Source organism: Balaenoptera acutorostrata, chromosome X, assembly GCF_949987535.1.
Source record: "Balaenoptera acutorostrata chromosome X, mBalAcu1.1, whole genome shotgun sequence".
In the NCBI taxonomy this organism is placed as follows: Eukaryota; Metazoa; Chordata; class Mammalia; order Artiodactyla; family Balaenopteridae; genus Balaenoptera; species Balaenoptera acutorostrata.
This window is the reverse complement of record NC_080085.1, coordinates 12,108,280-12,134,536: the sequence shown is the minus strand read 5'-3', so window position 1 is coordinate 12,134,536 and position 26,257 is coordinate 12,108,280. Positions and strand designations below refer to the sequence as shown.

At 38.3% G+C, this 26,257-nt stretch overlaps 2 protein-coding genes across 6 annotated transcripts in view; one reads left to right on the top strand and one right to left on the bottom strand.

Moving 5' to 3' along the window:
* Nucleotides 1–3,323, bottom strand: part of MOSPD2 (motile sperm domain containing 2) — a 69,258-nt gene extending 65,935 nt beyond the window's left edge. For 2 of the 3 annotated variants that reach the window (XM_057538453.1, XM_057538452.1), the window contains exons 1-2: nucleotides 3,188–3,323; nucleotides 2,959–3,028 (exon numbers count right to left, since the gene is read on the bottom strand). In XM_057538453.1, the coding sequence (XP_057394436.1) occupies nucleotides 2,959–3,028; nucleotides 3,188–3,196 (79 nt within the window). In that variant the 5' untranslated portion in view covers nucleotides 3,197–3,323. Of the gene's footprint in view, nucleotides 1–2,958; nucleotides 3,029–3,187 lie in introns of those variants that run through there. The other variant, XM_057538455.1, reaches the window with a different exon arrangement.
* A 330-nt stretch (nucleotides 3,324–3,653) lies between these two features.
* FANCB (FA complementation group B) overlaps nucleotides 3,654–26,257 on the top strand; it is a 62,586-nt gene continuing 39,982 nt past the window's right edge. The window contains exons 1-10 of one of the 3 annotated variants that reach the window (XM_057538208.1): nucleotides 3,684–3,764; nucleotides 3,984–4,047; nucleotides 10,288–11,337; nucleotides 13,955–14,107; nucleotides 14,959–15,045; nucleotides 20,358–20,486; nucleotides 22,847–23,013; nucleotides 23,480–23,922; nucleotides 24,043–24,280; nucleotides 24,956–25,277. In XM_057538208.1, coding sequence (XP_057394191.1) covers nucleotides 10,405–11,337; nucleotides 13,955–14,107; nucleotides 14,959–15,045; nucleotides 20,358–20,486; nucleotides 22,847–23,013; nucleotides 23,480–23,922; nucleotides 24,043–24,280; nucleotides 24,956–25,277 — 2,472 coding nt within the window. In that variant the 5' untranslated portion in view covers nucleotides 3,684–3,764; nucleotides 3,984–4,047; nucleotides 10,288–10,404. Of the gene's footprint in view, nucleotides 3,765–3,983; nucleotides 4,048–10,287; nucleotides 11,338–13,954; nucleotides 14,108–14,958; nucleotides 15,046–20,357; nucleotides 20,487–22,846; nucleotides 23,014–23,479; nucleotides 23,923–24,042; nucleotides 24,281–24,955; nucleotides 25,278–26,257 lie in introns of those variants that run through there. The other 2 variants (XM_057538210.1, XM_057538209.1) reach the window with 2 other exon arrangements.

The window sequence follows — 26,257 nt, the reverse complement described above, 5'->3', positions numbered from 1 at the left end:
CAGAATTAAGCACATAGTAAGTATGTGAGGAACTGAATACATTATTGTCACAAGGGATTAGTCTCTTTCCTTGGCCACAAGAAGGAGGAACAGAGAAGGGAAAATGTTTCTCAGTCGAGACTCAGCATGAAATTTCTTACAGAAACAATGAGGACAGAAACAGTAGTAGTGCTACAACAATTATGGACTTAGATTTTATTCTTTTTGCAGCTACAAATCTATCCATAATTGGTAACTTAATTTCTGTGGAAACAAAAACATGTTCGGAATTCCCAAGAACCTACTCCCCAAAGAGGTGTTGGAGTACAGCCAGTGTGTAAGGCGACATACTTGCAAATAATAAATATTTTCCTTTAGGAAAAACATCATGTTTGCTTAAGTCTGCCTTAAGCCTCTTCTGAAACAAAATATTGTTAACAATAAGAGAAAGGGTAAAATGAAAGACAGAGGAAGGAGGAAAGTGGATGTTCTCAACACCTAATTTCTAAAAAGTAAACTTGAAAGGGAGAACACAGGCAAATCAAAAAACCCTTTTCACCACTTTCCTACTCTACCTTTGCCCAGTGCTGTATTTCAGGAAACAACTGAAACTTTAAGGGGAGAAAGTCTTTAAAGAATTTTTATTTTCCTTTCCAACGCAAGTCTTTAATTAAATTAATATTTGCAATGGCTATGCAGATAACCGACCCACATACATTCACACATACCCAGGTGTGACAAAACCCTCCCTATACTTAATGCCAGACAGTGCTTTACTTTGAAATAACACTGGTCTTTAGGAGACATTTTGTGAGGGCTGCTCTTTGCCAGATTTTGGTGGGGGGGTGGGGGGTTGGGGGGGAGACAGTCAGAACAGCTCTTAATCTAGACTTGGACTTATCTTCATATGTATGTATTTAAGCATTGCTATATTCAATCAATGACTATGTATTCAGAGCTAAGTATACAGAGGTGAGTCAGACCCTGCCCTCAAGGCCCACAGGCTGCCCCAGACCCACAGACATTCTACTGAAGGAAATGAACAATAAGGAAACAAATGAACAGGGAATTACAGGTTATGGTAAGAGCCGTAAAGGAGACAAGACAGGGAGGCTACTTAATAATTGGCAAAGGCCTCTCAGATACATGTAAACCAAGATGGAAAAGAAAAGAAGAACGTAGCCATGCTCACTCCCTATAAAGAGCCTTCCAGGCAGAGAGAAGCGGAAAGGTCCCGAGATGGAAACAGACTCAGTCCATCTGAAGTGCATAAAAGCAGCAGTGTGGCTGGTCATGTTATTCAAACTGTGGGTCACATTTGTAGGTTGAGATGTCAACTTTGCGGGTCATTGTATCAGGGAGTCATACGTTTTCAGCATAAGTATTTTTTAATGAACTTTTGCTTCAGTTATGTGTGTGCGTGTGTGTACTAAGTTACAACGTATAATACGTTTCTTACTGTGGGCAGTGGTGAAATCTATACTAAGCAAGAGGAGTAGTAACAGATGAGGATGGAGCTCATCCAGCTCCTGCATAAAAAGATTACTAGAGTGAATTCAGAAGACCTGAGCACCAGCCCCGGCCTAGCTACTAACACTAGGGCGTTTGAGCAAATCACTTCATCTCTCTAGAGCTCACTTTCTTCACCGTAAAAATGAGAAGGTTGGACCAAGATGACCTACAAGATCTTATCTATCGCTAAATTCCATGACTATATCCTGCTTCCTCCCTCGGGCCTAAGTAAATGACCATTAGGGAGCACTAGCTCATTAGGTCAAGTTCTGGGTTACGTCTTACAATGTTATAAACCATGTAGCTCTAAGAGTTACATTTCTACAGAAAGCAATTTTAGAATTCTCTCTTTACTGGAACCAGCTGTCATTAGAAATGAGATCTCTGGGCTAAAAGTGAATCAAGTGCTTTTGCAACTCTCTGGTACAAAGTTTGGAATGTGAAGAAAACTGACAGGGAGGGATGAAAAGATTTACTGACTAGGTTATTCTGAACAGATTTCTTTATTTGTTCTAGGTTATTAACTGACATACCATCTAGGGCAGTCTAAAGCTGTAGGGAACCTCCGCTCAGCACTAAAGTCAAGATGTAGAAGCTGAACTTTCACATAACCAAAAAGACTACTGAGGAAAAATACTGAGAGCCTACTATATGCTAACCCCATGCTACACAGTTTGATATATGCCTTTTTATTTAATTCTCCTAACCTAATTATTCACATTTCACACTTACGGAATCAGGGGCTCAGAGAAGACAAGCAAGCTAGTAAGTGGCAGGATCTGGATTAGACTACTTATTCCATATTTATAATACATTATCCTGCAGGCTTCTGAAAATTACTGTAATCTTTAATTACAAAGATTAAATCATCAGTTAAATACTGGACTACTCAAGTTATCTGTGACATCTGGACACAGAACGTTCACCCAATAAATCAATTCTGGACTCACAGGTACTTTGCTACGTACAGTGTGGGATGAAAAGATAAGAACTTGCTCCAGCACGAGAGGGCCTACTTCGTGGGGAGCCTGCTGGGTTGTAGGAGGTGGAATTAGGCAAAATGGCCGAGGAATTCAGATCCCCAATTAAGCACACGTGAGTAGTATTACAGCTGTTTCCAGGTTCATTTTCTCGATTGTTGCTGGTGAAAGGTCATCAGAGGAACAGTGTCACCTGAGCCGAGGGCCTAACAAGTGTCCTGCAAGTTCCATAAACTCGAGACGCTCAAAACACTTCCAACTTACGTTAACCCTTTAGGAAGCAATGGACGCATCACTTGCCCAATTGGAGCAGTGTCCTTGCCATATTACGGAAAGTAAAACCTGGGAAACGTGGAGGGCACGGTCCCTAACCCCGTGAGGATCGAAATGGTCCCTAACGCCTCCCACAGAGACTCCCGCAAACACCCCAGCAAAGTTGGGGACGCTCATTGCACACCTGCCTCAACACCGAGATTGCGGTACCCACCTGTCACATACTCAGCTTCGAACCTCCGTCGCACGTCAGAGATGAGCTTGGCTTTATTCTGGGCTTGATACTATAAGGAAGACACGAAGGGACGCTTAGACATTACGCGCACCATCCCACTTCCCCGCAGCCCAGCCCACCTGCACCTGGGCGCGCGGCCCCCGGGCCTCAGAGGCGGCTTCGGGGTCCGAGTTGGAGGGGCTCGGCAGCGGTGCGGTCCGCTCCTCACCTCGGCCATGGTCGCGGTCGTGGACGTGATTGCAGTTGCCGTCGCCACTACCACGACTGCGGTCCGACTATCTCATCACAGGCCAAGCCGGCCCGGAGGTAAAGAGGGAAGGGCGGGAGGTGGAGGCGGTCGCGTGACAATGGAAGGCGGGCAGCAGCGCCGCCACGCCGCCCAATCCGGCGCGGCCGCCTGGGAATGGAGGCGGGACCAGGCCCTCAACCTGGCTTCCCATTCACTTCCCGTTCGGACGCCGCCCCCCGACATCTCCTGCACTGCGGACCCGCCCCCGCCAGCCGGCGGATCGCGGGCGCTTCCCTCTTCAAGCTCAGCCCGGGCTAGCTCCTCCTGCCATTCGCTTTCACAACATTCCCCGGAGGCCCCGCCTCCTCAGCCTCCCTTGGCAACCGAGTCCTGGCCGGCTAGGCAGGCTCCGCCTCCTCTGCGCTGGGCGCAGCCTCCGGCCTGGGCCTCCCAAGATGCAGCGCGCGGGCGGGAGGTTTGGAGCCGTCTGGTGCTGAGCGGGTTTTCGGCGTCGGGGACGTGGCGGCCGCGGTGGGCTAGAGCCTCACACGCTGAGGTAGGGCCCGTGGCGTGTTCCCTGACCCAGCCTTCGCCGAGGGGGTGGCGACGGCGGCGCAGGGTTTTGCTCCCCTAAGTCCCTTTATTGCGGAAGAGCGCGAAGGAAGTGGGCTTCCCGGGGCCTGTGCCCACCCTTCTCTGGAAGCATAACTAGATTACTCCAAGTGCTTACTCTGTTCGGGGATTATTTCGCTTGACACTTTCTTCACCTCTGCAGCATCTTTCTCACTTGGAGGGTGAAATACTTAACAGAGGATATATCTTTGACATCTTTAAAACAGGTATATAGAGTTAAAAGATGTAAAGCGTCTTACGGTTTAAGTAAGGTAGTTCTCAGCCGGGGCAATTTTGCCCCCCCGGGGGACATTTGACAATGTCTGGAGACAGTTTTGGTTTTTGCAACAGAAGACTACCAAGAAATTTTAAGAACGGCCCCCGTATTCCCACCAGCCATAGTCAACCACGATGGACACTCTTTTGCCCCAAATTTTGTTTATATCTTCACTTTTTTTTATGGGGGAAAAATGAACACTGTTTAATAAGTATTTGAATACGTCCTTGAAATAGTATTTCAGATATGGCTAAAGTCTCTCTCTGGCTCCACTCGCCTACTCTGATATTCCTCTTCTCCAAAATCAACAGTCATTGGGATTTGGCATGAATCTTTGCACCTTTGCTTTTTTTGTTTTGGACCAGGCTGCCTAGGTTTGAATCCTGGCTCTGTCACTTCCTATCTGTAGGCCTTAAACTCCATGCCTCAGTTTCCCCATCTGGGATAATACTGCCTACAGCATAAGGACGTCATGAGGAATGAGTTAGTCCAAAGTGCTTAGAACAGTGCCTGGCATAGAGAAAGCAGTCAGGGAATACAGCCATTGCAGGTCAACAAAATATATCATGCTGTTTTATGTGTTTTGATTTTGATACATAATGTACTACGGTATACATTTTTCTTCAACTTAATTTTTTTCATTTGACTTTTGAAGTCTAGCCACAATGATACACATCTAATTCATTCCTTTTAACTGTAGTATGATATTCCATCTGTATTTATTCATTCCCCTATTGGTGGTCATTGAAGTTTTTGCTTTTTAAAAACAAATGCAAATAACAGCAAAGTGAACATTCTAGAGCAATGTCTTTGTGCATTATTATGTAGGATTATTTCTCTGGGTTCATATCTAGAAATGAAATTGCTGGGTATATGCATTTCTGTTTACTGCCAAATTGCCTCCCAAAGTCTCCCTTTAATTAAGTACTTGTAATGATTTCCTAACAGATGGCTCCTCCTCCAATCTCAATTCACTCCCCCATCTTCAACACTGTCACCAGGATCTTTATTATTCAGAAGTACAATCCTGTGATTTCTATTTTTGAAATCTTTCAGTGATTTATCATTGCTTAGAGAAAGCTAGAATTCCTTAGTATGGTATCAAGAACCTTTAATTTAATCTTTCCTGATTCTCTTAGTGGATCACCATCCCCCCACATTCATCTACATTTCAGGTACACTAAGTGTTGTTGGGAAAGGGAAAGGGGAGATTGATTCTGGGCAAGCCCCAACAAATGACCTAGGTATATAGGTAGAAAAAGTTTTAACAGTGGACCCATTCTGTAGCCAAGTTAATTTACTTAGGTAAACAATGTCCTATATGTTGGAAAAATGATATCTATGGGTATTACGCTCATAAGTTTATGTTTAATATTATTAGGTGAAGTTTTTCTTTGGGAGTCTTAATTCTATCTTTTTTCCAAAGGTAGGATTCCAAAGACACTTTCCATTGGTCGCAATCTATCGATTGGTTTCTTAGAGTTTTATAGCTTTCATTTGCAGATAATATAGTGTCTTTTAGGATCTTCCTGAACCAGACTTGTAGTTTATTTAAGAGTTCTGAAATTTATAATGCCAAATGTTATTATTAGCATTGAACAGGAACATTGTTTACTTGGTGGGAGGCTGGGAGAGAAGGGTGATAGTTCGTTGCCCATCTACTATATTTAGGTTAGCATGTATTGTTTTTCTAGTATACTCACACATCTGTTTTCATTTTGTATGTAAAATATATACAGTCAACTTTGATGTGTGGTAATACAGAACAGGAAAAGCTCAAATTAACTACCTAGTATTTTGCAAATAATCTGCACCCAAATCTCCCCTCCCTCCTTCCCTCCCCCACCCTCCTTCAGAGCTGAAACAGGAGGTAAAACTTAACTGGTTTGAGTTACCTGTTTTATTCTGCAGCCACTGTTATAAGAGTACCAAGTAAAAAGTCAAGTGACTAATAGGCTGGAATACTAAGCCTGGTGTCCTGATTTGATTAATCAAGGCTTGTTTATATTGGTTTAAGAACCTCTAAATTGAACCTGGGTTTGTTTCCAGATTATTTCTATCTGAAAAAAGAACATTATCACTTACTCCATAGCCTTAAAGATTTGTCTTATGAACATATACTCAGAACTTTTACTTTTAAAAAAGATGTTGCATAGTATAAAATAAAACAGGTATTCACAGATATGTGAATTCAGTGAACCTTGAGATTACAGAAAGTTTGAGGAAAAAATTTATCTTTGTAAATATATTAAAGTTTCTAATTTTTAACCCTGAAGATGGTCCATTTAGAATAACTTATCTTAAAAATGTGCATGTTTTTGCAGTAGTATTTTAAAATAAAAAAATAATGACCTTTTATGTAACAGTTATGTTTTTTAAATCTATTTGAGTCTAAGTCCATGAGAAGAACTTTGCTTTTTGCCTACAGCTCATGCTAAAAGCATGTTGGGTTAGGATTATAATAGGGCTTTGAATGCCATGCCAAGCTTGTTAGCAGTGGCTTGCACCCGTTTATCTCTATGTCATTCATACGTTCAATACACTGTTTCGCATCTGTCTTTCCAGGTAGTAGTTTAGGGATCATAGATCGTAGATCTGGGCGGTGGTGGGGAGTGGCGGTAAGTGCATGCAAAGCTTTTAAATTAGGGGACAGTTACCCAGTCAAGTTTGTGTTTTAGAACAATAACTGAGGTAGCATAAATGAATGGATATATTAGAGGGGAGAGAGACTAGATTAAGGAAGACTGATTAAAGGGCTTTTATCGCAACGTAAATGAGAGATGAAAGCCTGATTCATCGTAGTGGCAGTTGGATCAGAGAATTGGAAGAAAGAAGTTTCTAAATTAAGGAACTTGGTGATAGCATTAAAAGAATAGAATGTAAGGGGCCTGATTTTCCTAACTCACTACTTTATGAAGGTGCAACAATACATACTCCAAAGTTTTTTGAAGGGGGCGGTTCTGTAACCTTTTACTTAGTGGTCTTACCACTAAGATCCTCCTTACTCCTGTCACACTTGGGTGTTGGTGAACAAGAGCATTGTGTTGATGACACATTAGTTGTGACATTTACTATTAAAATAACAAAATCCTTTCCTGGACAAAAGGTATTTTTGGTTGTTTTTAGTATTAAGAAATCTGAACACCTTTTGAAGTGAGTAGGTAGTAAAAGACAATGAGTTCTTAGATCTTTACCTCAGAATATATAATTTATATTTACAATATATAATGCTAAAAAAAGAATATATCATTTAGTGCTAAAAAAGGAAACTTTCTTAGAAGTCCTCTAAGAGGTCTGAGATGTCTGTGGGAAATTTGAAATAAATTAGTAGTCATACATTTTGATGTAATATAACCAATATGTGTATCTCCTTTCAAGTAAAACGTAGTTTCATAAGTAAAAGCCACACCTTTGGTTACCCTGCCTATCTTCTTTACTGATGAAGCTGAAACTACTCTGGGGTACCTATTGTCCCAGATCTCCGCATGAATTGCTTAACAACAAGCCAGGAAACTGGCTTCTGCTAGTTTGTATTATGATCTAGTATCTCCAGTTACTTCACTAATACTTCTTGAAAGTCTCAAAAACAATATCATCGATTTGAAAAAAACCCCCAAATGGCATAGAGGAATATATTTATCTGTTGCTGCATAACAAATTACTCCCAAATTGAGCAGCATAAAACAACAAACATTTATTAACTTAAAATTTCTGAGGACCAGGAATTTGGGAGCCGCTTAGCGGGGTGGTTCTGCTCAGAAAGGCTTGACTGGAGCTGGGAGATGGGATCTCTGGAAGGCTCACTCACATGGCTCTTGGCAAAAGGCCTCAGTCCCTTGCTGGCTGTTGGCAGGAAGCCACAGTTCCTTGCCATGTGTACATCTCCGCGGGGCTGCCCGAGTGTCTTAATGATACGGCAGGTGGCTTTCCCCTGTGCAAGTGAGCCAAGGAAGAGGTCACTGAGGAAACCACCATGCTCTGTCACCCAGTCTTCTGCTGTATTCTGTTGGCTGGAAGTGAGTCATAATGACCAGGCCTCACTCAAGGGGAGGAGAGTTCCTTCTTGATGGAAGGAATTTCAAATAACTTTGTGAGCATATTTTATTTTATTATTATTTTTTTGGCTGCATTGGGTCTTCGTTGCTGCGCGTGGGTTTTCTCTAGTTGCTGCGAGCGGGGGCTACTCTTCTTTGCGGTGCATGGGCTTCTCATTGCGGTGGCTTCTCTTGTTGAGGAGCACGGGCTCTAGGTGTGTGGGCTTCAGTAGTTGCAGCACGTGGGCTCTAGAGCGCAGGCTCAGTAGTTGTGGCGCATGGGCTTAGTTGCTGTGTGAGCGTATTTTAAAACCACATGTATTTGGAAGTTAGACAATAAGGTGCAGCATCTCCAATTCGAATGTAGATGCTGACTAATCTAGTCTGCTTTTAAGTAGAATTGCCTCTAAATCAAGTCATTTCAATAAAATGCAGGCTATATTAAGTTAGATTTATAGATTATGGTTCAGTGATTTTTTTTCTAATTCGACTATTGGTAGATTTTTATATTAAAAGAACAAAACCTAAGCCTTTGGAGTTTGCTTCTCATTTGAAACAGGAAAACAATATTACTTCCTTGTACATGACCTAGTTTTCATTTATTTCTAAAGTACTTTATTTTCCTGGTGTAAGTGATCCACAAATAAGAGAAAAGAGAGAGTATGAGTTAGAGTTACTTATAGTGAGTGACGAGAGACATTTCAGCATTCACAGACCATTAAGTATGCAACTATTCTGATGTTTCTAAGATTAGGTACTGTATGAGCCAGAGCCGGCCATGATGATGAGAATGATAGTAGCTAGCCTTTATTAGCACTTTCTGTGTGCCAGCTTCTGTTTCAAGTGAGTTGTATTAGCTAATTCCAGCACCGTGTGGGGTAGATACTGTTACTACACCCCATTACATAGATGTGGATGTGAGGCACGAAGGGGTTAAGTAACTTGCCATAGATCACACATCTAGTAAAAGGCAGGCCCAACGTTCAGAGGGTGCTCTAAAGGTGCACGGTTCTTAGCATATGCTAAGCATTTGGTAACTGTTACAGGAGTGACTCAGCATATATAGCCACTGGATAAAGAGACATCAACATCTTTTTCTTACATGTTTTCTTACATGTGTTCAGTGGAGGGGGTGTTCCTTTGTTCTGTATTCTACTTTACTAACTCTCTCAAGTCGCCTTTCTTATAACCAGTGTTCAGAGTAAGGGAATGTGTGCCAGGACACTGTAGTGGTTAAAAGTGTAGGTTCAGGAGCCATGGGCCCCTCTTCCAAATCTAGTGCCATTGCTGATTAGCTTTGTCAGCTTGGAAGAATTTTCTGACCTTTGTTAAAATACGGTTTTCTTGTTTATAAGATGGGATAATAAGAATACTTACTTTAAAAGAGTAGTTGTGAGCTTTAAGTGAAATAATGCATGTATTGTACCTGGCATATAATAAGCATGAATAATTGATAGCTTTATTTAATTCTTGTGTTCATTATAATAATGATACTCTTTTAATCCTCTGTTTTATAGAGGATCCTCTATTTTATAGATCCTCTATAATCTCTATTTTCTTCTACTTTGAATGAGGATAGTGACTTCCTTAGGGTGTAAAACTGCACTGTTTTTGCAAAGTAAGATTTAAGATTTATTTCTGTTACTCTTATGGAGATTTTTTAAAGCCATGTTACAGCATCTCCTGTTTTTCTTTCTGGGCTTTCATTTTGGCCATCGAGTCCGTTCGTACTCCTTTCTCAGGGAAGCAGGAGCCCAAGCGCCTGGGCTGTGGGAGTGCTCTAATTTGAATCCTTGACTGACTGAGTTGTCATTGTAGAGGGGCTGAGGCCGAGAGGGAGAAACCAGATTAGGTCGGTAGGTTTGAGAGACAGAAGTAGAACCCTTAAGAAATTCCCTGAGCCAGAGAGAATGTGTGCAGTTCCTTATAATAGAGCACCCACACCTTTTAATAGATGCTGTTAACACATTCGGTTATCTTTTGTGGTGCGATTATTTGCAAACTGTGTTTTTTAAGGGCTGTACAGAAATAATATTTGGGATACAGTTTTTTGATAAGCGTGACATTGTTAAAATAGCATGAAAAGCTTAAAAATGTCAAAGTTTATAGTTACCTATGTGATAGTTCTCTAACAAAAACATGTGTTTTCTTTTCAGCTCTGCCTACTGGATGGCAGTTTCCCTCATTTCATTTTTAGGTTTAGAAGCATCAACTGGAATCGATTTACATTCGAAAATTGGACTTGATACTCTGGCTTTACTAGCAAACAAGCAATGTCATCTAATGAACAAGAAAGGCTCTTCTGTTATAATGGAGAAGTCCTTGTTTTTCGTTTGTCTAAAGGAAATTTTGTAGATGAAGGGCCTACAAAAACACCTGTGTTACATGTCAGAAGAATGGTATTTGACAGAGGAACAGGAGTATTTGTTCAGAAATCCACTGGATTCTTTAGCATAAAAGAAGAATACTCTCATTTAAAAATTATGGGTTGCGACTGTGTTTCAGATTTCAGAACTGGAATTAATCTGCCTTATATTATGATACAGTGCATTAAAGAGACTAACATTTTCAGATATTTTCTACTATTTCTTCACAGTACCAATAAATTTGAAAAGCGTTTGAGTTTTAGACTACTCTATGAGTTGAAGGACAGCATAAGGGTCCTTAATGGCCCTTTAGTTTTATGGAGACATGTCCAAACATTATTTTATATCTCTTCCCAAACTGGCAAAGTTGTTACTGTGTCCATTAAGTTTTCCTCTATTGAGTGGGCAGGGGAGATTGAAAATGTAGGTATGGTTTTGTTAGGACGAAAGACATGTTACTTACCTGAGGAAGGATGTACCCCACAGCCTTCAAAATCAGATTATGCAACTTGGAATACTCAATTTTGTGTATACTCCCTTGAAAGGGGAGAAGTAATAAATGAAACATACATTATCCCTCCTGCTTATACCAGTGTGATAGCATGTGTGCATGTCTGTGCAACTGAGATTGTCAACAACCAGTTAAGAATGTCTCTGATTGCTCTTACTCAAAAGAATCAGCTGATTTCATTCCAAAATGGGACTCCTAAAAGTGTGTGCCAGCTTCCATTTGGAGATCCTTGTGCAGTTCAACTTATGGATTCAGGTGGAGGAGACCTCCTTTTCGTCATATCCTTTAGGTCCAGTGATGCTTGTGCTGTTTGGGAAAAGAACTTTCAGGTATGGTACTTTTAATCATTCAGTTGGCATAGTCTTAGACCAACTAAGCATCCCTGTGCTTCAGAGGATTCATCCTGGAGTCTTATTATCCAAATCAATTTTTGGTGCTGCACTAAAAAGAAAATCATATATGTTACATCATTCTTTTTTCTTAAAATTATCTGAATATTACTTGATAAAGATTTTGCCTTGCGATTTTGAGTCATAAAACCCTTGAGTTTTTGGAAATACATAAATACATAACTACAATTATTATCTATTTATTTGTCTTTTACTATAACTTTCTAATTTTCATTAATTGGTAATAATTGGCTTTGTATTTTTACTTAGAATAAGATCATAAACCTTTCTAGAAAACTCAAATCAGTCGTTGAGCTTTTTAAAAGTTGGTCATTATCGTTTTAAACTTAAAATGAAATCTAGAGGAATTCCTTGAAAGCTGTCATTGTCCCTTTAGAGACAAATAATTGTTCTCCAGAGAAAAGTGATGTGTTAATTTTTCTAAAAACCGTTGCTTAGAGAATTTCATTATGTTACATTTTGAAACTCAGAGTTGTCCTTTGAGCAAGCATTCACATTTTATCTACATGTACTCATGTCTTTTAATGTAAGGTTGGGAAATTGCTTTAAAATACTCAGTGGTATTGAGCATTCAATAACGAGTAAAAAGGTGCAGAAAATGAAAAGGCAATTGGAGGATTGTAACGATAATATTTCTCTGACCCTGGTGTTTTGTTAACATTGCGTCCTCCTGGCTTAAGATGTTATCAGCACATTCAGTTATGTGATATGAAGTGTTTATAGTTTAAGATCTTCCAAAGTAGTTTTTTTAGTACATTATACAACCTTTTAAGTTCTTGTGCTGCTTTGGGAAAAAAAGCAGATACTGCCTTACTTGATGTGCCCTGTCCATTTAATTAGAAGCTCAATTAAAATTTCTATCACAGGACTTCCCTGGTGGTCCAGTGGGTAAGACTCCGTGCTCCCAATGCGGGGGGGGGGGGGCCCGGGTTGGATCCCTGGTCAGGGAACTAGATCCCGCGTGCTGCAACTAAAGATCCCACATGCCACAAGTAAGAAATTGTCTCTGCAAGTTTTGACAAGTATCTATGTAGCAGGCATTTCAAAATTGAGATCATTGTCAAGTATATGTGAAACAGATAGCGGTGTGTTGTAGATAGAAAGAGGCTAATATGTTCTAGAGGTGCGATGTCTGATACGGTAGCCACTAGCCCCAGGTGGCAATTCAACATTTGAAATGTGGCTGGTGTGAATTAGAACGTGCTGTCCATGTCAAATACACACCAGATTTCAAAGGCTTAGTAAAAAATGGAAATAAAATATCTCTTTAATAATTTTTATTGATTATATTGCATTGAAATAATATTTTAGATAGATTAAATAAAATAAGTTTCACCTTTTTACTGCTACTAGAGAACTTTCTTTTATTGGCTACTGGAAAATTTAAAGTTATATATGTGCCTTGCATTTGTGGCTCACGTATATTTCTTTTGGATGGCGCTATTGTAGAGCTAGAGATTGCAAGCGTGTGTGTGCATGCATGCGTGCACAGCTCTATGGTGTTTGCGTGCTGAGCACATTCTTATTACCAGTGTCTCTTCACATGGTTCATTATAGTCCATGCTATTCATGGCGGGGCAGTGGGAGGAAGGGAGGATATGAGTTTACAGCTTTCTCCCTGCAAGAGTGAAAAATCACTGCTTTGGAATTAACCTTATAGGGGAAAGATTGATATTTCATTATATAGATTGAGAGTCTTATGTTCTTGCTCTAATGCCGGCTACCCTCCACCTAGGGGAGGATGTATCCGTGCGGGATTCTAAGTGGGAGTTTCAGCTTTTCTGCCTGAGGGAGAAGGGGTTTCTGATCCCCATGGTGTTAGTTTTCTAGGGGACCAATCTGGAAGCTTTCAGCTTTATGGATCTTTAAGAAGCCGTCTTCTGTTTTAAACTTGGGGTGTCACGTTCTTGTATAAACTTAAGAAATCATTTCATTAGGCTAGGATGATTCTAGGTGCCCCACTATTAGGATCCCTCCCTTTCTGTGCCCCTCATAATGACGATGTTCTGTCCTACCAGAGTTTAGGGTATTAATTAATTTCATATGGACTCTTAAACGTTATTCTGCTTTGAGAGCTCTTAAAGTGTTTGCTAGTACCGTCTAGTTACCTAATGCCACTGAATTCTTTGTTTAATTGGTTTGATTATAAATACATATCCACTAAGGCTTATGGGAGTGAGGGTCATCCTTAAATTAACCAGTTAGAGAAAGAATCTTCACTAGAATTAGTCATGAGAAGTGTTAGAATTTATAAATTATAAAATTTTAATATAGAAATCAGGAACGTGACAGTCCCTGGACAAATGTTGATAAAGAAATTTCAGTACCTTGCTGTTTATAAATTGATGACTCCTTATGTCTTCTCATCTCCCAATATCTTTATTTTAGTTTCGTTTTCAGTGTTTACCCTGCCATTTTCATTGCTTGTTTGTAAGATTGAAGATGACAAATTAGAACTACGTGCAACAAAAGGCTTTAGCTTACTTCACATCTGATTTTTTTCTTTCTCTATTCCTTCTTTACCACTCTCTTTCAGGTTGCTGCTAAGTGGGAGAAAGTTAGCTCAGTACTGATAGATGACTTTCTTGGAACTGGAACTGAACAAGTACTGCTACTTTTTAAGGACCCCTTGAATTCAGATTGCCTCAGTTCCTTTAAAATAACAGACCTGGACAGCTTAAACTATTCAGTAAGTTCTGTTTACTTTTTATGTATTACTTAAGAACATTTTAGAAAATTTGAGCACTTTAAAGTTTTTGACTTACCCTTTAAATATTTTTGATTTCATACTTAAAGTAAGCTTTTAGAACTTTAAAAATACATACATTGAATCTTTTAAATAGTACAGTGACTCTTCTTTCAACAAATGTTATACAAATTGACTTTTAAAAAATATTTCTTTATTTTTATACAGCAGGTTCTTATTAGTTATCTCTTTTATACATATTAGTATAGGTGTTTTTGTTACAAATTTGGAATATAGTATATCTGGTATTCACTCAAGTGACAATAATACTGTAAATTAACTTTATCATTGCTTCTGAAAAGCACATTTTATACCAATAAACATGATAATATTGGATTAATTAAGGAACAAAATAAAGCGAAACTGCTTTACTAAAAGAAGTAACAGTTCATAATATCTTAAGATTTTGAGCATAAGGAAAATAATACTCTGGAAGTTTCAGATCTATATAAAACATCTCTGAGCCTCAGGTTTTTTTTTTTCTGTTTTTTTTTCCCATTAGTAAAATGAGGATAATTCTTATTTTCTCTAGTTAAGGGATTTTATAAAAGCCTAGTAAGCTGATACTTTTTGAAGCAGTATACAAATGTTAGGTGGGTGGTAATAGTGGAAATAATAATTTCTTTTTTCTAGTTATGAGAAGATGAGGGGGAAAATATGTATCTTGTCTTTTATATAACAATGTGTATTGTGGCACACTGCCTTTTGGATAAACTTTAATTGTATTTTGTTAATCTTAAGAATTTTCAATTTATTTCAAAATTTCAGTTTTAGTGTATTGTTTTATTTATTAGAGTGAAACATTGGATTACAATGAAGATGACTTACTTGACAACAAAAAGAATTATTTGGTGGTTCCACCTCTGGAAAGAAGATTGAAAGTTAGTGTCTTTGTTTGGTTTTTGCTTTTGCTTTTTTGGATTAGTGCTGTTCTAAATGAAGGAAAGAACATTGAAAGAAAGGTCCTTGAAGTATAAGAAACTGAGTGATTGGGAGGGAAAAATATGGTACAGGTATCATCCCCTGCTTTTTGAAAGTTCGCTTTACGCCACTTTGCTTTATGCCGCTTTGCTTTATGCCACTTTGCTTTTACGAAAGACCTACGTTAGCACCTGTTTTTGCTAACCAAAAGAAATCCAAAGAGGACTCGCTTTTATGAAAACAGGCGAAAGTGAAAATAGCACTCAGCATTTGTTTTGCAAGAAGCTGGTTACAGAGGCAGCGCGCATCCCGAGAAGCGAGAGTGGCCCCACCAAGCTCCTTCCTGGGGACTGCGCTCGGCATCTCAGCATCCAGCCGCCATAGCTCTGACCTGTGTCTGTGAGCACCTGTGCTTTATCTCTCATTTATCTTGTGCATCCCTTAGCAAGGTGTGTCCTAAGGTAATTGCTTCTTTGCTTTACATCATTTCATAATGGCTTTCAAAAGGTTTCATAGGCATGATCTACTTTTGGGTAGTGGGGAAACCTTTATTTCAAAGGATCTATTTCCTTTTTTGGTACCTCTGTAAAAGCTATTATGACATTACTTATAAATGTGTCATCTAAACATGATACCTTTTTGTCGTAAGATTATGTAAATTTAATAAGCCTTATAAGATAAAATAGAGGCTGACTTGTGAAAACACATTCTTCCTAGTTTTTAGGATCAATATACCATAACTCTTAAAGGAGCAGCAAATATGATGAATCATGACATGCTCTAAACATGATCAGTTTACCTTCAAGTTTTCCATACAAAGCTCTCTAAAAAAGTTTTTGATTTTTTTCCAAATGTACAAAGGTAACACACATTCCCTGCAAAATACTCAGACTATGCCAAGAAATATTCAAGAGACACTAACAATTACCTATGATTCCACTACTGTGATATAGCCAATTTTAACACTTTGACTTGCATATTCTTGTTGATGTTTTTAATGAATATATGCAAGTTTACATGGAAATGTGATTATACGATGCCTGTTCTTATGTAACCTGCCTTTTTTCATTTATAAAAATTTTCCAATATACAGAAAATTCATAGACTAAAACAGTGATTATCTCTAGTCCCCATGTAGATTCAACTATTGTTATTTTATAAAAAATCACATTTGCCTCATCTGTTTCTGCTTGTGTGTGTGTGTATGTACATGTATTTGTACATTTTTGCAGAACCATTTGAAAGTTGCATATATTCTAATACTTCACTCCTATGTGTTTTAGCAGGAATCTCCTAAAAATAAAGACGTTCTCCTATGTAACCCCGATACCATTATTCACTTAGAAAGTTAGTATAATAATCTCTTAATCTTATTTACTATTCAGTTCATATTCAGGTGGCTTCAGTTGCCACAAAAGTGTTTTATATGGCTGCTTTTTTCAGGATCCAATCAGTTTACACTTGCACTTGATTATTATATGTCTCATTGGTCTTTTTATCTAGAATTATGCCCTCTCCCCCTTTTGAAAAAAGTGACACTAATGAGGAGGCCAGGCCAGTTGTCCCTCCTTTCTGATTTGTCTGTTTCCTTGTGTTGTCATTTATCTTTTTCCTTTATCCCTGGCAAACTTTTTTGGTGAAGGGCCAGATAGTAAATATTTGTACTTTGCAGGCCCTTTAAAAGTTTTTTTTGCAAGTATTTTAATAAAGTGAATTCAGTAAATGCTTAGTGAACACATATTAGATGTGAATGTGAACAGTAGATAAATAAAACATAATGGACATAGAACCATAAAGGAAAAGATTGATTACATTAAAAACTTTTGTGTTGCGAACAAAGTAAAAAAAATAAAAAGACAAATTAATATAAAAAGAAATTGGAACATATTTGACAAAGGATTAATTTTCTTAATATAAATAGGCATTCTAAAACAGTATTGTTGAGTATGTAAAGTGGTCCAAGCTCCTCAGAAGGAAACTTGTTATAGCTATTAAAATGTGAATTGCACATATCTTTTTACTCTTGCAGTTTCACTTCTAGAAATCTGTTCTAAACATATACTTATACATGTAAGCAAAGCTGATTTTACAGGAACGTTTAAGTAGTATTAATAAACAAAGTTCAATCAAAATCTAAATATCCATCATTAGGAGTATGGTAAATAAATTATGATATAACTGAACCATGGAATACTATGCAGCTGTCAGAAAGAATAAGGTACCTCTTTATACTGATTTTTAAATGATGCCAAAATAATTTAATTTATGAAAGCATGACTTTTAGAAATTCCACTTCTGGTAATATGTCACTTAATTTATTTGGATCAACTCTGATGATAAAAACAACTTAAAATGATAGATGAAATATGTTTTTAAAATCTTCTTAAAGGCTTCAAAAAGCTGAAAATATGAGAATAAATTAGCGGGCCAAACTCTAAAGGCTGGAACCCAGGGAGACAAGCAGAACACTGATGCTACTATTGCCCTGGGAGCGTTTGTATTTAACATAAAGCAAGAGTGCCCTAGTCACCTGGCAGAAACAACATAAAATCCTCTCTAGGAATACACATTTATCCTAGGTCTCTTCTGAATCTCACAAGTAATTTTTTTTTAACATCTTTATTGGAGTATAATTGCTTTACAATGGTGTGTTAGTTTCTGCTTTATAACAAAGTGAATCAGTTATACATATACATATGTTCCCATATCTAAATCTCACAAGTAATTTTTTAAGGAAAATGAGCCACCTACAGAATAATTAAGCACATGAAGAAACAAGGCATCATGATTAATTATTCACAGAAAATAACCATTTCTATAAACTAAAAATAAATTGAAATTACAAAAAAAACAACAGATGAGTTTAACAGTTGACTCAAAGAGATGTGGAGCAAATAAGCAAACTGGACTGTTAGAAAAATTATCTAGAAGGTATCAACAGAGACAAAGAAGGAAAATATGAAAGAAACAGAGAGGGAAGGCAGGGACATATGAAGGCAGGGACTAAGAGATAGCTGAGCGTCCATGTTGTTTCAAGTATCCACATGTTACCACTAGCTCTCAATGTGGCTCAAAACATTTCTAAACGCTGGAAGGCCTTTTAGAGATGAACAAATCTACCCTCTCCGCCATTTTGCATACGAGGAAGCAGATGGAGAGCCAGAAATGTGAGGTGGCTTGCAGAGCTAGAACTAGAGTTCGGCTCATTGTTCTTTCCCCTATGCAGTTTATTTTCCAGCCACTTGTTGGAGGGGATAAGGAGAGGCCAGGACCTTGGAGACACTTGTGCATATGTACAGGAATGTTCACAGCAGCATTGTTTGTAATGCTCCACAGCTGGGTATAACCCAACTGTCCATCAGCGGGAGGAAGGAGAGGGGAACTGGTGTAGTGAGTCGATGGGGTGCTACAGAGCAGTGCAAGGCACGAGCTACAGCTACTAGCGACAAATAGACGACTCGAAAAGCGATTACATACAGAACGATTCCACTTACAAAAGCTCAGAAGCACAACACACACACACACTAAACATATTCTTTAGGAGTTCATATGATGGTGGTAAAATGATGAGGACCAACAAGGAAGTTATCCTGAAAGGCCAGGGTAGTGTTGCCTCCGGCAGAGAGAGGTTCTCCATCGGGGAGGGCCCATGGGCTGCTCCTAAAGTGCTGCTTTTTTGACCTGGGTGTGGTTCCAGGGGTGTCTACTTCATCATTAGTCTATGAACTGCTTTTTTGTCTTGCACACTCTTCTGCACATATGAAAGAGATCACAATAAGAACAGGAAAGCAAGATTCGGTGTTACGCAGTGCAGTGTGCTCCTGTATTTGGTTTGGGGTAGGTTTTGTTTATGGGGAGGAGAATGAAAGCATACCTTAACATATACATGGAAAAGTTCTGGAAAGATAAGCAATCTTTTGGCTGTGCAAATGGGATTGAGGGTCCAGGAAGGGAAGGTGAGATGTCTTTTTATGTTGTTTAAATTTGTTATCTTGGGCTTATTTTCATAATTTTATAACAAAACTTGTAACAACATAGAATATTTAAGTAGTCTAATGACACACGATTTATTCCTGGAGTGGGGGTCACATTGAAGAGAGTAGGGAAGAGAGACCACGGATAATTTCTGAGGGTGCCCTCATTGTCAGTCTGCCCGTGTATCCTTCTCTTCCACTCCCTGCCCCTCCAGCAGCCTCAGACTTGGCTCTCCACCCCAGACAGGTACATCTCACGGCCCCACAGTCATGAGTTACTCGACTAATGAGTGATGGAACGTGAATGACGTGGAGCCCTCAGAACTAGGCTAACAGATGAAGTTTTAAAACGTTAGGTAGACACTTTACATACTTTGTGCACCGAGGGAAGATAGAATTCAGTCTTTACTCTCCAACTTCTATTCATTGATAAAAGGAAAAAGAATTTATCTGCCTTAAAATGTAATTTAAAAGAAAGGCAAATAGAGGTTGCATCTTGTTTTTTTTCAGTCTAGAAAAACATGTTATATTAAAAGCTGGATTAATACTTAAACAGTCTCAGATATCCATCTGAAATGAAACAGCTTCTAAATGTTCAGTGACGCGACTCTTTTTAAATTTTCAGGAGTAAAATATATTTCATGAATGTTTCATCCTTAGTGCTGAAATCTATTTACCTGGTATAATAAGAGGAACGGTTTGCTGTATGCCCAGTTCAGAGCCAATTTTTACCCCCGGTAGTTAAGACTGGACCCGAGCACTGAGTTTATTTGCACAACAATTAACGTGTGACAGTTTGGGATCTGTTACATGTTACCTTTAAAATTTTGCTATGAAGCTCATATGAACAGAGGATTTCAAGCAGTATCAAATCAAAAGTAAGCATTTCTGTTCATAATGATACATCTTGCTTTTTGAAGCAGAAATTATTTCAACAAGAAAAACAGTTTTCTTGTTGGAGTAGGAGTGTTGGTAGGCCTTGCTTTTTATTAATGTTGATTGGACTTATTCATATTCATATTGATTCATTACTTAACTCAGTAGTGAAACAGATGCAAATACATTGGCATTCTCTCAATTTGATATGTAAACTATTGTAATTATTTGCTGTGTTTATTTTCCTTTGTAATTAGAGACTCAAAATTTGTAAATAAAATAGTTTTGCTCTGAGATGTATTCTTTACTTGTCTATAGAAAAATGAATTAATAAGCAAATTTGGAGAAAATACGTATTATTGGTACGTTCGGTTTCATTTGAAATTATATCTCTGGCAATGATTTTTCTTTATACTCTACAGGTTGGTTTGGTTTCTGTTCAGGAATTACAGCAGCATCTCTTGCTTAAGGAAAAAATTATTTCAAAATCTTACAAGGCTTTAATGAACCTGTTTCAAGGGAAAGATGATAGTACATCAAGTGCAGAGGAGGTAAAGTTGATCATGTGACCATTTTATCATTTTTATGAATTGAAAACCTACAAGCTATTGAAGAGTTCTTTAAATTAGAATATTGGAATATATTAGAAAATGCTGCACAATGGATCAAGAAGCAAAGTGGCAGGGATTATGTAATGGTGGGCTTTTATGACATTGAAACTATTTGGTTAAAAAGCCAATATTTTACCAATTTGCAGATTATTCTGTAGGATATTAAAATCTCAGTTATCAGGAACCTCGGGGAACAAGTCCTTTTGTTTAAACAAGGTTTAAATATTAAACTGTTTTATTTGTATAGTTTGAATAGAAATTACTCCTAAGTGAACTACAGATAACCCTTGAACAACATGGGGGTCAGGGGCGCCGACCCTACACGCAGTGAAAATCCACAAGTAACTTTACTGTGGGCCATCTGTATCCCTGGTTCCCCATCTGCAGATTCAACCAACTGGGGATCAAGTAGTACTGTAGTGTTTACTATTGAAGAAAATCCGCATGTAAGTGGACCTGCACAGTTCAAACTCCTTTTGTTCAAGGGGCAATTGTATATGTTTTCTGACTTCTTAAACAGAATATACTGAGTATTATTTTACCTTGTATTAATGGTGACATAATTTCATCATTAATATAATTATTCTTTTAGTCTGTTGCATGGTTCATTTCGAAGGATATTTATTCCTCTACTTAATGTCCCTAAATTGCTGTGCTCTTCTAGTCCTCATATCTGCTTTTTATAATTTTACTCTCGTTTCCCTTGTGGTTGACCATCGTAAGAACCTCTTCAGGTACCTTGCAGTTACTTATGCCAGTATAGTAATGTAGAAAGTGAGCAAAAACTGCTTTGACTTCATAAAAAATAGGATTTATGCACATTTGTTCCCTACAGAGAAAGATAGCATAGCAGAGTTACAGATAAATCAAGAAAAGCTGGACATAGACACACTTGAAGTTACATTTTCTTCCCTCAAGTCACTCTAGTGCCTTGCTTTGACTTCCTTTAAGATTTACTGTTCTTGTAATGCTCTTTGCCTTGTGTCTGTATTTCGGTCTTAGCCATATGATGATTTTGGCCCAAAATATTATTCCATTAACATAAAAAACAAAAGCACATCGTCTTGCATTTCTGTATTACTGTTCTCATCTCCTGGGAAACCTAATGTGAGTCCTTGTAGAAAGTCACTGTTCAAAGTCTTCCCATTTCCCTTCCCCACTTGACCCCGGTGATTTTGCCGGTGTTAGAAAAGGGGAAGAAATGTTAGAAATTAATGCATTGAAGCCACTGCGTGCAAGGCACTGTTTTGGGCCCTTTACATTGTTAACTTTAAGAGCATTTCTGGCAGGTAATAAAAATTTCTGCGGGTTTCAGGTGAATAGCCTGCCTCAAATCTGACAGCTACTGGCAGAAGTGTCAGATTCCTAGGAACATGTTTCGTTCACTGTAATGTAAGTGCCCATATCTTTTTTCAGTAATTACCACATAGAGGGGCAGTATAGAGTAATGGTTAATATGCAACATGGGCTCTGGAAGCAGTTGCCTCTGGTTCAGATTCCAGCTGAGTCTTGCTAACTGTGTGACCTGGGGCGATGTACCTAACCTCCCTACGCCTCAAGTTTCCTTATCTGGAAAATGTAGATAATAATACTACCGACCTAGGGTACTAGAGTTACTGTGATGGTTAAACAAATTGACGCATGAATGGCATTTAGAACAGTGCCTAACATATAGCAAGCATTCAGTAAGTGTTGTGTATTATTATTATCATTACTCCTCCTCCTATTTCCATTTCTATTATAAATCCATATGTGTGCGGAAATAAGTGAGTGTGGCCTGGACTTTAAAGAAGAAAATTTTAGCATCAACTCTACTAGAATTTTTTTTAAAAAAGGATAAATAAAAGAAGAACATTTTAGCAATAATCGATCAGCTGTCCTAAGATAGTTTAATCACTGTTATTCATACAAAAGTTTCCAGTTACATTTTAGAGTTAGTCACTGCTAAAATAAAGATTGGATTGTTCTCAGCATGCCTTGAGCACGTATTGTGAGATTATTTTTCAAAATGGACTCCAGGTTTACATCCCTGCTGGCTCTGTGTTGGGTACCCAGAGCCCTGTTTACAGTCAGGCCATGCTTCTTGATCCAAGTAGATGGTTAATTGTATGTTTTATAAGTTTTATTTTAGTGAATTATATATAATCTATAGTATATTATTGATGATAATTTATTTTAAAATATGTAAGCCGTAAGGCCCAGCCAAAAGCTGGTTTACATTATTTTTTTTAGTTTTGCTGCATTTGGCAGGTTGTTTTTTTTTTTTTTTGTAATCAGTTATTTAAACATTTTTCCATAAGGAATGTCTTGTCACTCTTTGTGGTGAAGAAGAAAATCCTGTCTATACCTTTGATGAAAAGTTATCAGATAATTTTCAAGATTCAGAACAGCTGGTAGAGAAGATATGGTATCGTGTAATAGAGGATAGCTTGGTTGTTGGAGTGAAAACCACATCTTCTTTGAAGGTGTAAGTAAATTCTAACATGATAACATTATCTTGATGCTCTACAACAGCACTGTCCAACAGAAATATAGTGCATGGAGGTATTTCATTCTAAATAATTACCAAAATCGACTCTTAAAAACTTAGTAGTTTTTTTTTTCTTGTTTAAGAGGCAAGGAGAAAAATCTACCTAAAAAATAAAATACAGGCATTACTTTACCTTTCCTTTCTCCTAAAAAAATTACTTCCTTAAGTCCAGCATATTTATAATGTCTTTGCTTTCCTATTTCAAGAGAAGTGCTATTACAGAATCTTTAAAAATGTGTTTGGCTTTTACACTTCATTTTCTGATATATTTTACATTTGAAATGATGTTTCCTAGGAAAGGAGAGAATAAAACTTTTTGGTTGTTGTTTGTATGGCATTTAATCATCTGTTTGATTTTAAAGAATGAGCTTTTAGAGTAAACAGAGCTCTGTATTTTTTACAGGTCCCTGAATCATGTGACTTTATCGCTGTCAATGGATCAAGCCCCTAACTCCAGCTTTCCGCTCATTAAGTGTCAAAATAGGGTGATCAAGTTGAGTAGGATATCTTCCCCAGTACCAGGCTCAGTGCCATATGAAATAGGATCAGAGGTAAAAAAAATCAAGTTGAGTGTTGAGAGTGAGAAAGAGGAAGAGAAAGAGGAAAGCATTGTTTGTGTACAACCATCTGAGAAAGAGTATGTGCAGATGATTACTGCTGTAACATCTCTTTCACCACTTTTAGCATTCAGTAATTTTTGTTGCATTGTGCTGCTACAAATTAGAGAGAGAGAGAATGGTAACCATTCTGCAACTCGTTATGTTCAGTGTGGCAGAATTTTTTTAAGTCTAGAAGATCTTTCAAGTGGGAAATACCTGCTGACATTTCCAAAGAAGAAACCTATAGGTAATTTTTGTGGGTCCTTTTTAATCATATACCTAATTGAATCAGAAAATGTTAAGAATTCCCTTTATGTGATAATGGGCAGAGTTTAATGACAGCACTTGTGACATGTTTTTGCCATAGAACACATGGAAGATGTCTTTGCGCTTCTTGCGGCCTGGCAGAGAGCTTGTTTTCAAATCATATCACCCAGCTATGCTCTGACTTCAATGAAGGTGTGGCTCTTAGAACACATGGAATGTGAAGTTATCAAAGAATTTCCAGAAATTTGCTTTTGCAAAAGGCCAGGAAGTTTCTATGGGACACTCTTCAACTGGAAACAAAGAACACCATTTGAAGGGATTTTAATAGTCTATTCCAGGTAATGCACATCAAATTGGAATTGGTCCAGGGAAGTGTGTGTGTGTGTGTGTGTCAACAGGGATCCCCGTGGTAGTGTTCTATACCATTGTGGGACATGTCCAGGTCATTGCCTGGTACAACATGAATGAACAGGTGGTCTCATTTAGAAACTGAAGCCGTTTTGATTTTATGTTTGTTTTTGGCTTTTTGGTGGGGTTGATTAGGGCCTAATAATGACTTTAAGATTTCCCCTTACTGCTCCCCCACAATGAAGTTTTAAAAATATAATTTTGATCGTATTACTCAGAGAAAGAACTTTAATCAGGAAGCAACCTGATTAATACTGAGTTGGTTTAGGATATGTATACGGCTGTTCCTCTGTATCCATGGAGGATTGGTTCCAGGACCCCAGTGGACACAAAAATCCACGGATGCTCGAGTCCTAGAAGACGGCGTAGTATGGTCCGCCCTCCATACCCATGGGTTCCACATCTGCAATTCAACCAACCAGGGGGCTGACTGTATTTGATTGCTACAGTCTGAATTATGTCAGTGACCACATGAATGCATTATTGGTTCTGATGATTACTAGAGAGTTTAGAAATGAATATTAATTGATTACTACAGTATGTTGTACATGACCATTTTGCACTGTCCTAAGTTGTGTAATATTGTGTTTGGTTTTTTATTCCAGGAATCAAACAGTTTTGTTCCAGTGCCTTCATAATCTCAGCAGAGTTCTCCCTATAAACAGTTTCTTCAAATATCTAAAATTAGGAAGTGAGGATTTCCTAATTGGTCATTTGGCATTAGCTTTGGAGAAGGAGTTGGTTACCCTTGGTTCTTTTTCTTCTGCCTTAGTTAAGGTTGAAAGCAACTTGGTGCAGAGTTGTGAAGCAAGCAAAGAAAAGAGTAGTGGTGATGCGGCTGCCTTATCAGACATAGAGGAAAGCACCCACCCCTACAGAAAAGAGCTTCAGAGGGAAAAGGAGCAAATGTTGGGGACGAACCTAAAAGTGAGTGGTGCCCTTTACAGAGAAAAGACTTTGAAATTAGCTGAGGTTCAGCTGAAATCAGACCTTGCTGCCCAGAAAGTGACTGATTTATAATTACAACCTCAGCTTGGTTATATTTTAGAATACTTTTCCCTGCCAGAGTGTTTTGGTCCTACTTGTTTTCATCTTACATTGTATGCCTTCTCTGTAAAAATAAAGATTGAGGCTTACTGTAGAATCTTTGGTTTTGAAGATGCACAAAATAGCGTGCCTTAGAGCAGCACTTCTCACCTGGGCTCATTTCGCCTCCCAGGGGTGTTTGGCTATGTCTGGAGATATGTTTTGGTTGTCAGAAGTAGTGGCAGGTGGGGAGGGCAAGAGAGGGGTGCTATTCAGATCTAGTGGGTTGAGGTGAGGGATGTGGCTAAACTTCCTACACAGCACAGCGCAGCCCCCGACAAGGGAGGGTCCAGCCCAAATGTGAGTAATGCCCGGGGTGGAGAAATCCTGCCTTAGTGTTTCCACTTAAGACATAGGTGATGGAACAATATTTTGTTCTAAATCTTCAAAAAACCTTAAATAGCCCTTTTATTATACTCTGCTTAGTAAAACCTAGCATATAAAAATGAGCTTCAAACAGATAAACAAGGTTGTCACGATTCAGAAGTTTCTGTAAACATCAAGCCCCTGTGGAAATTTAAATGGCAGAGTGTCTAGGTGAGACCATTATGGTGGAAACCCTTATTAAATTAAATTTTCTTAGAAAGCCTCTATGAAATTGCATAAGTCTATAGGCATGTGAAAATTTGGGGGCATTTCTTTGAAAAGCATCTCTCTTTCAAAAGGCTAAGCATACCTCACAGGCCACTATTTTTAAAAAATTGAAATTGCCTTTAAGCCATCTGAAATTCCAACTCTAGGCAAAGCTAAAATGTAAAATCCTAACTAAAGTAACTTAAAGAATATGGCACTCCTTAGGGACTGAGAAGTTTAAAAATAAG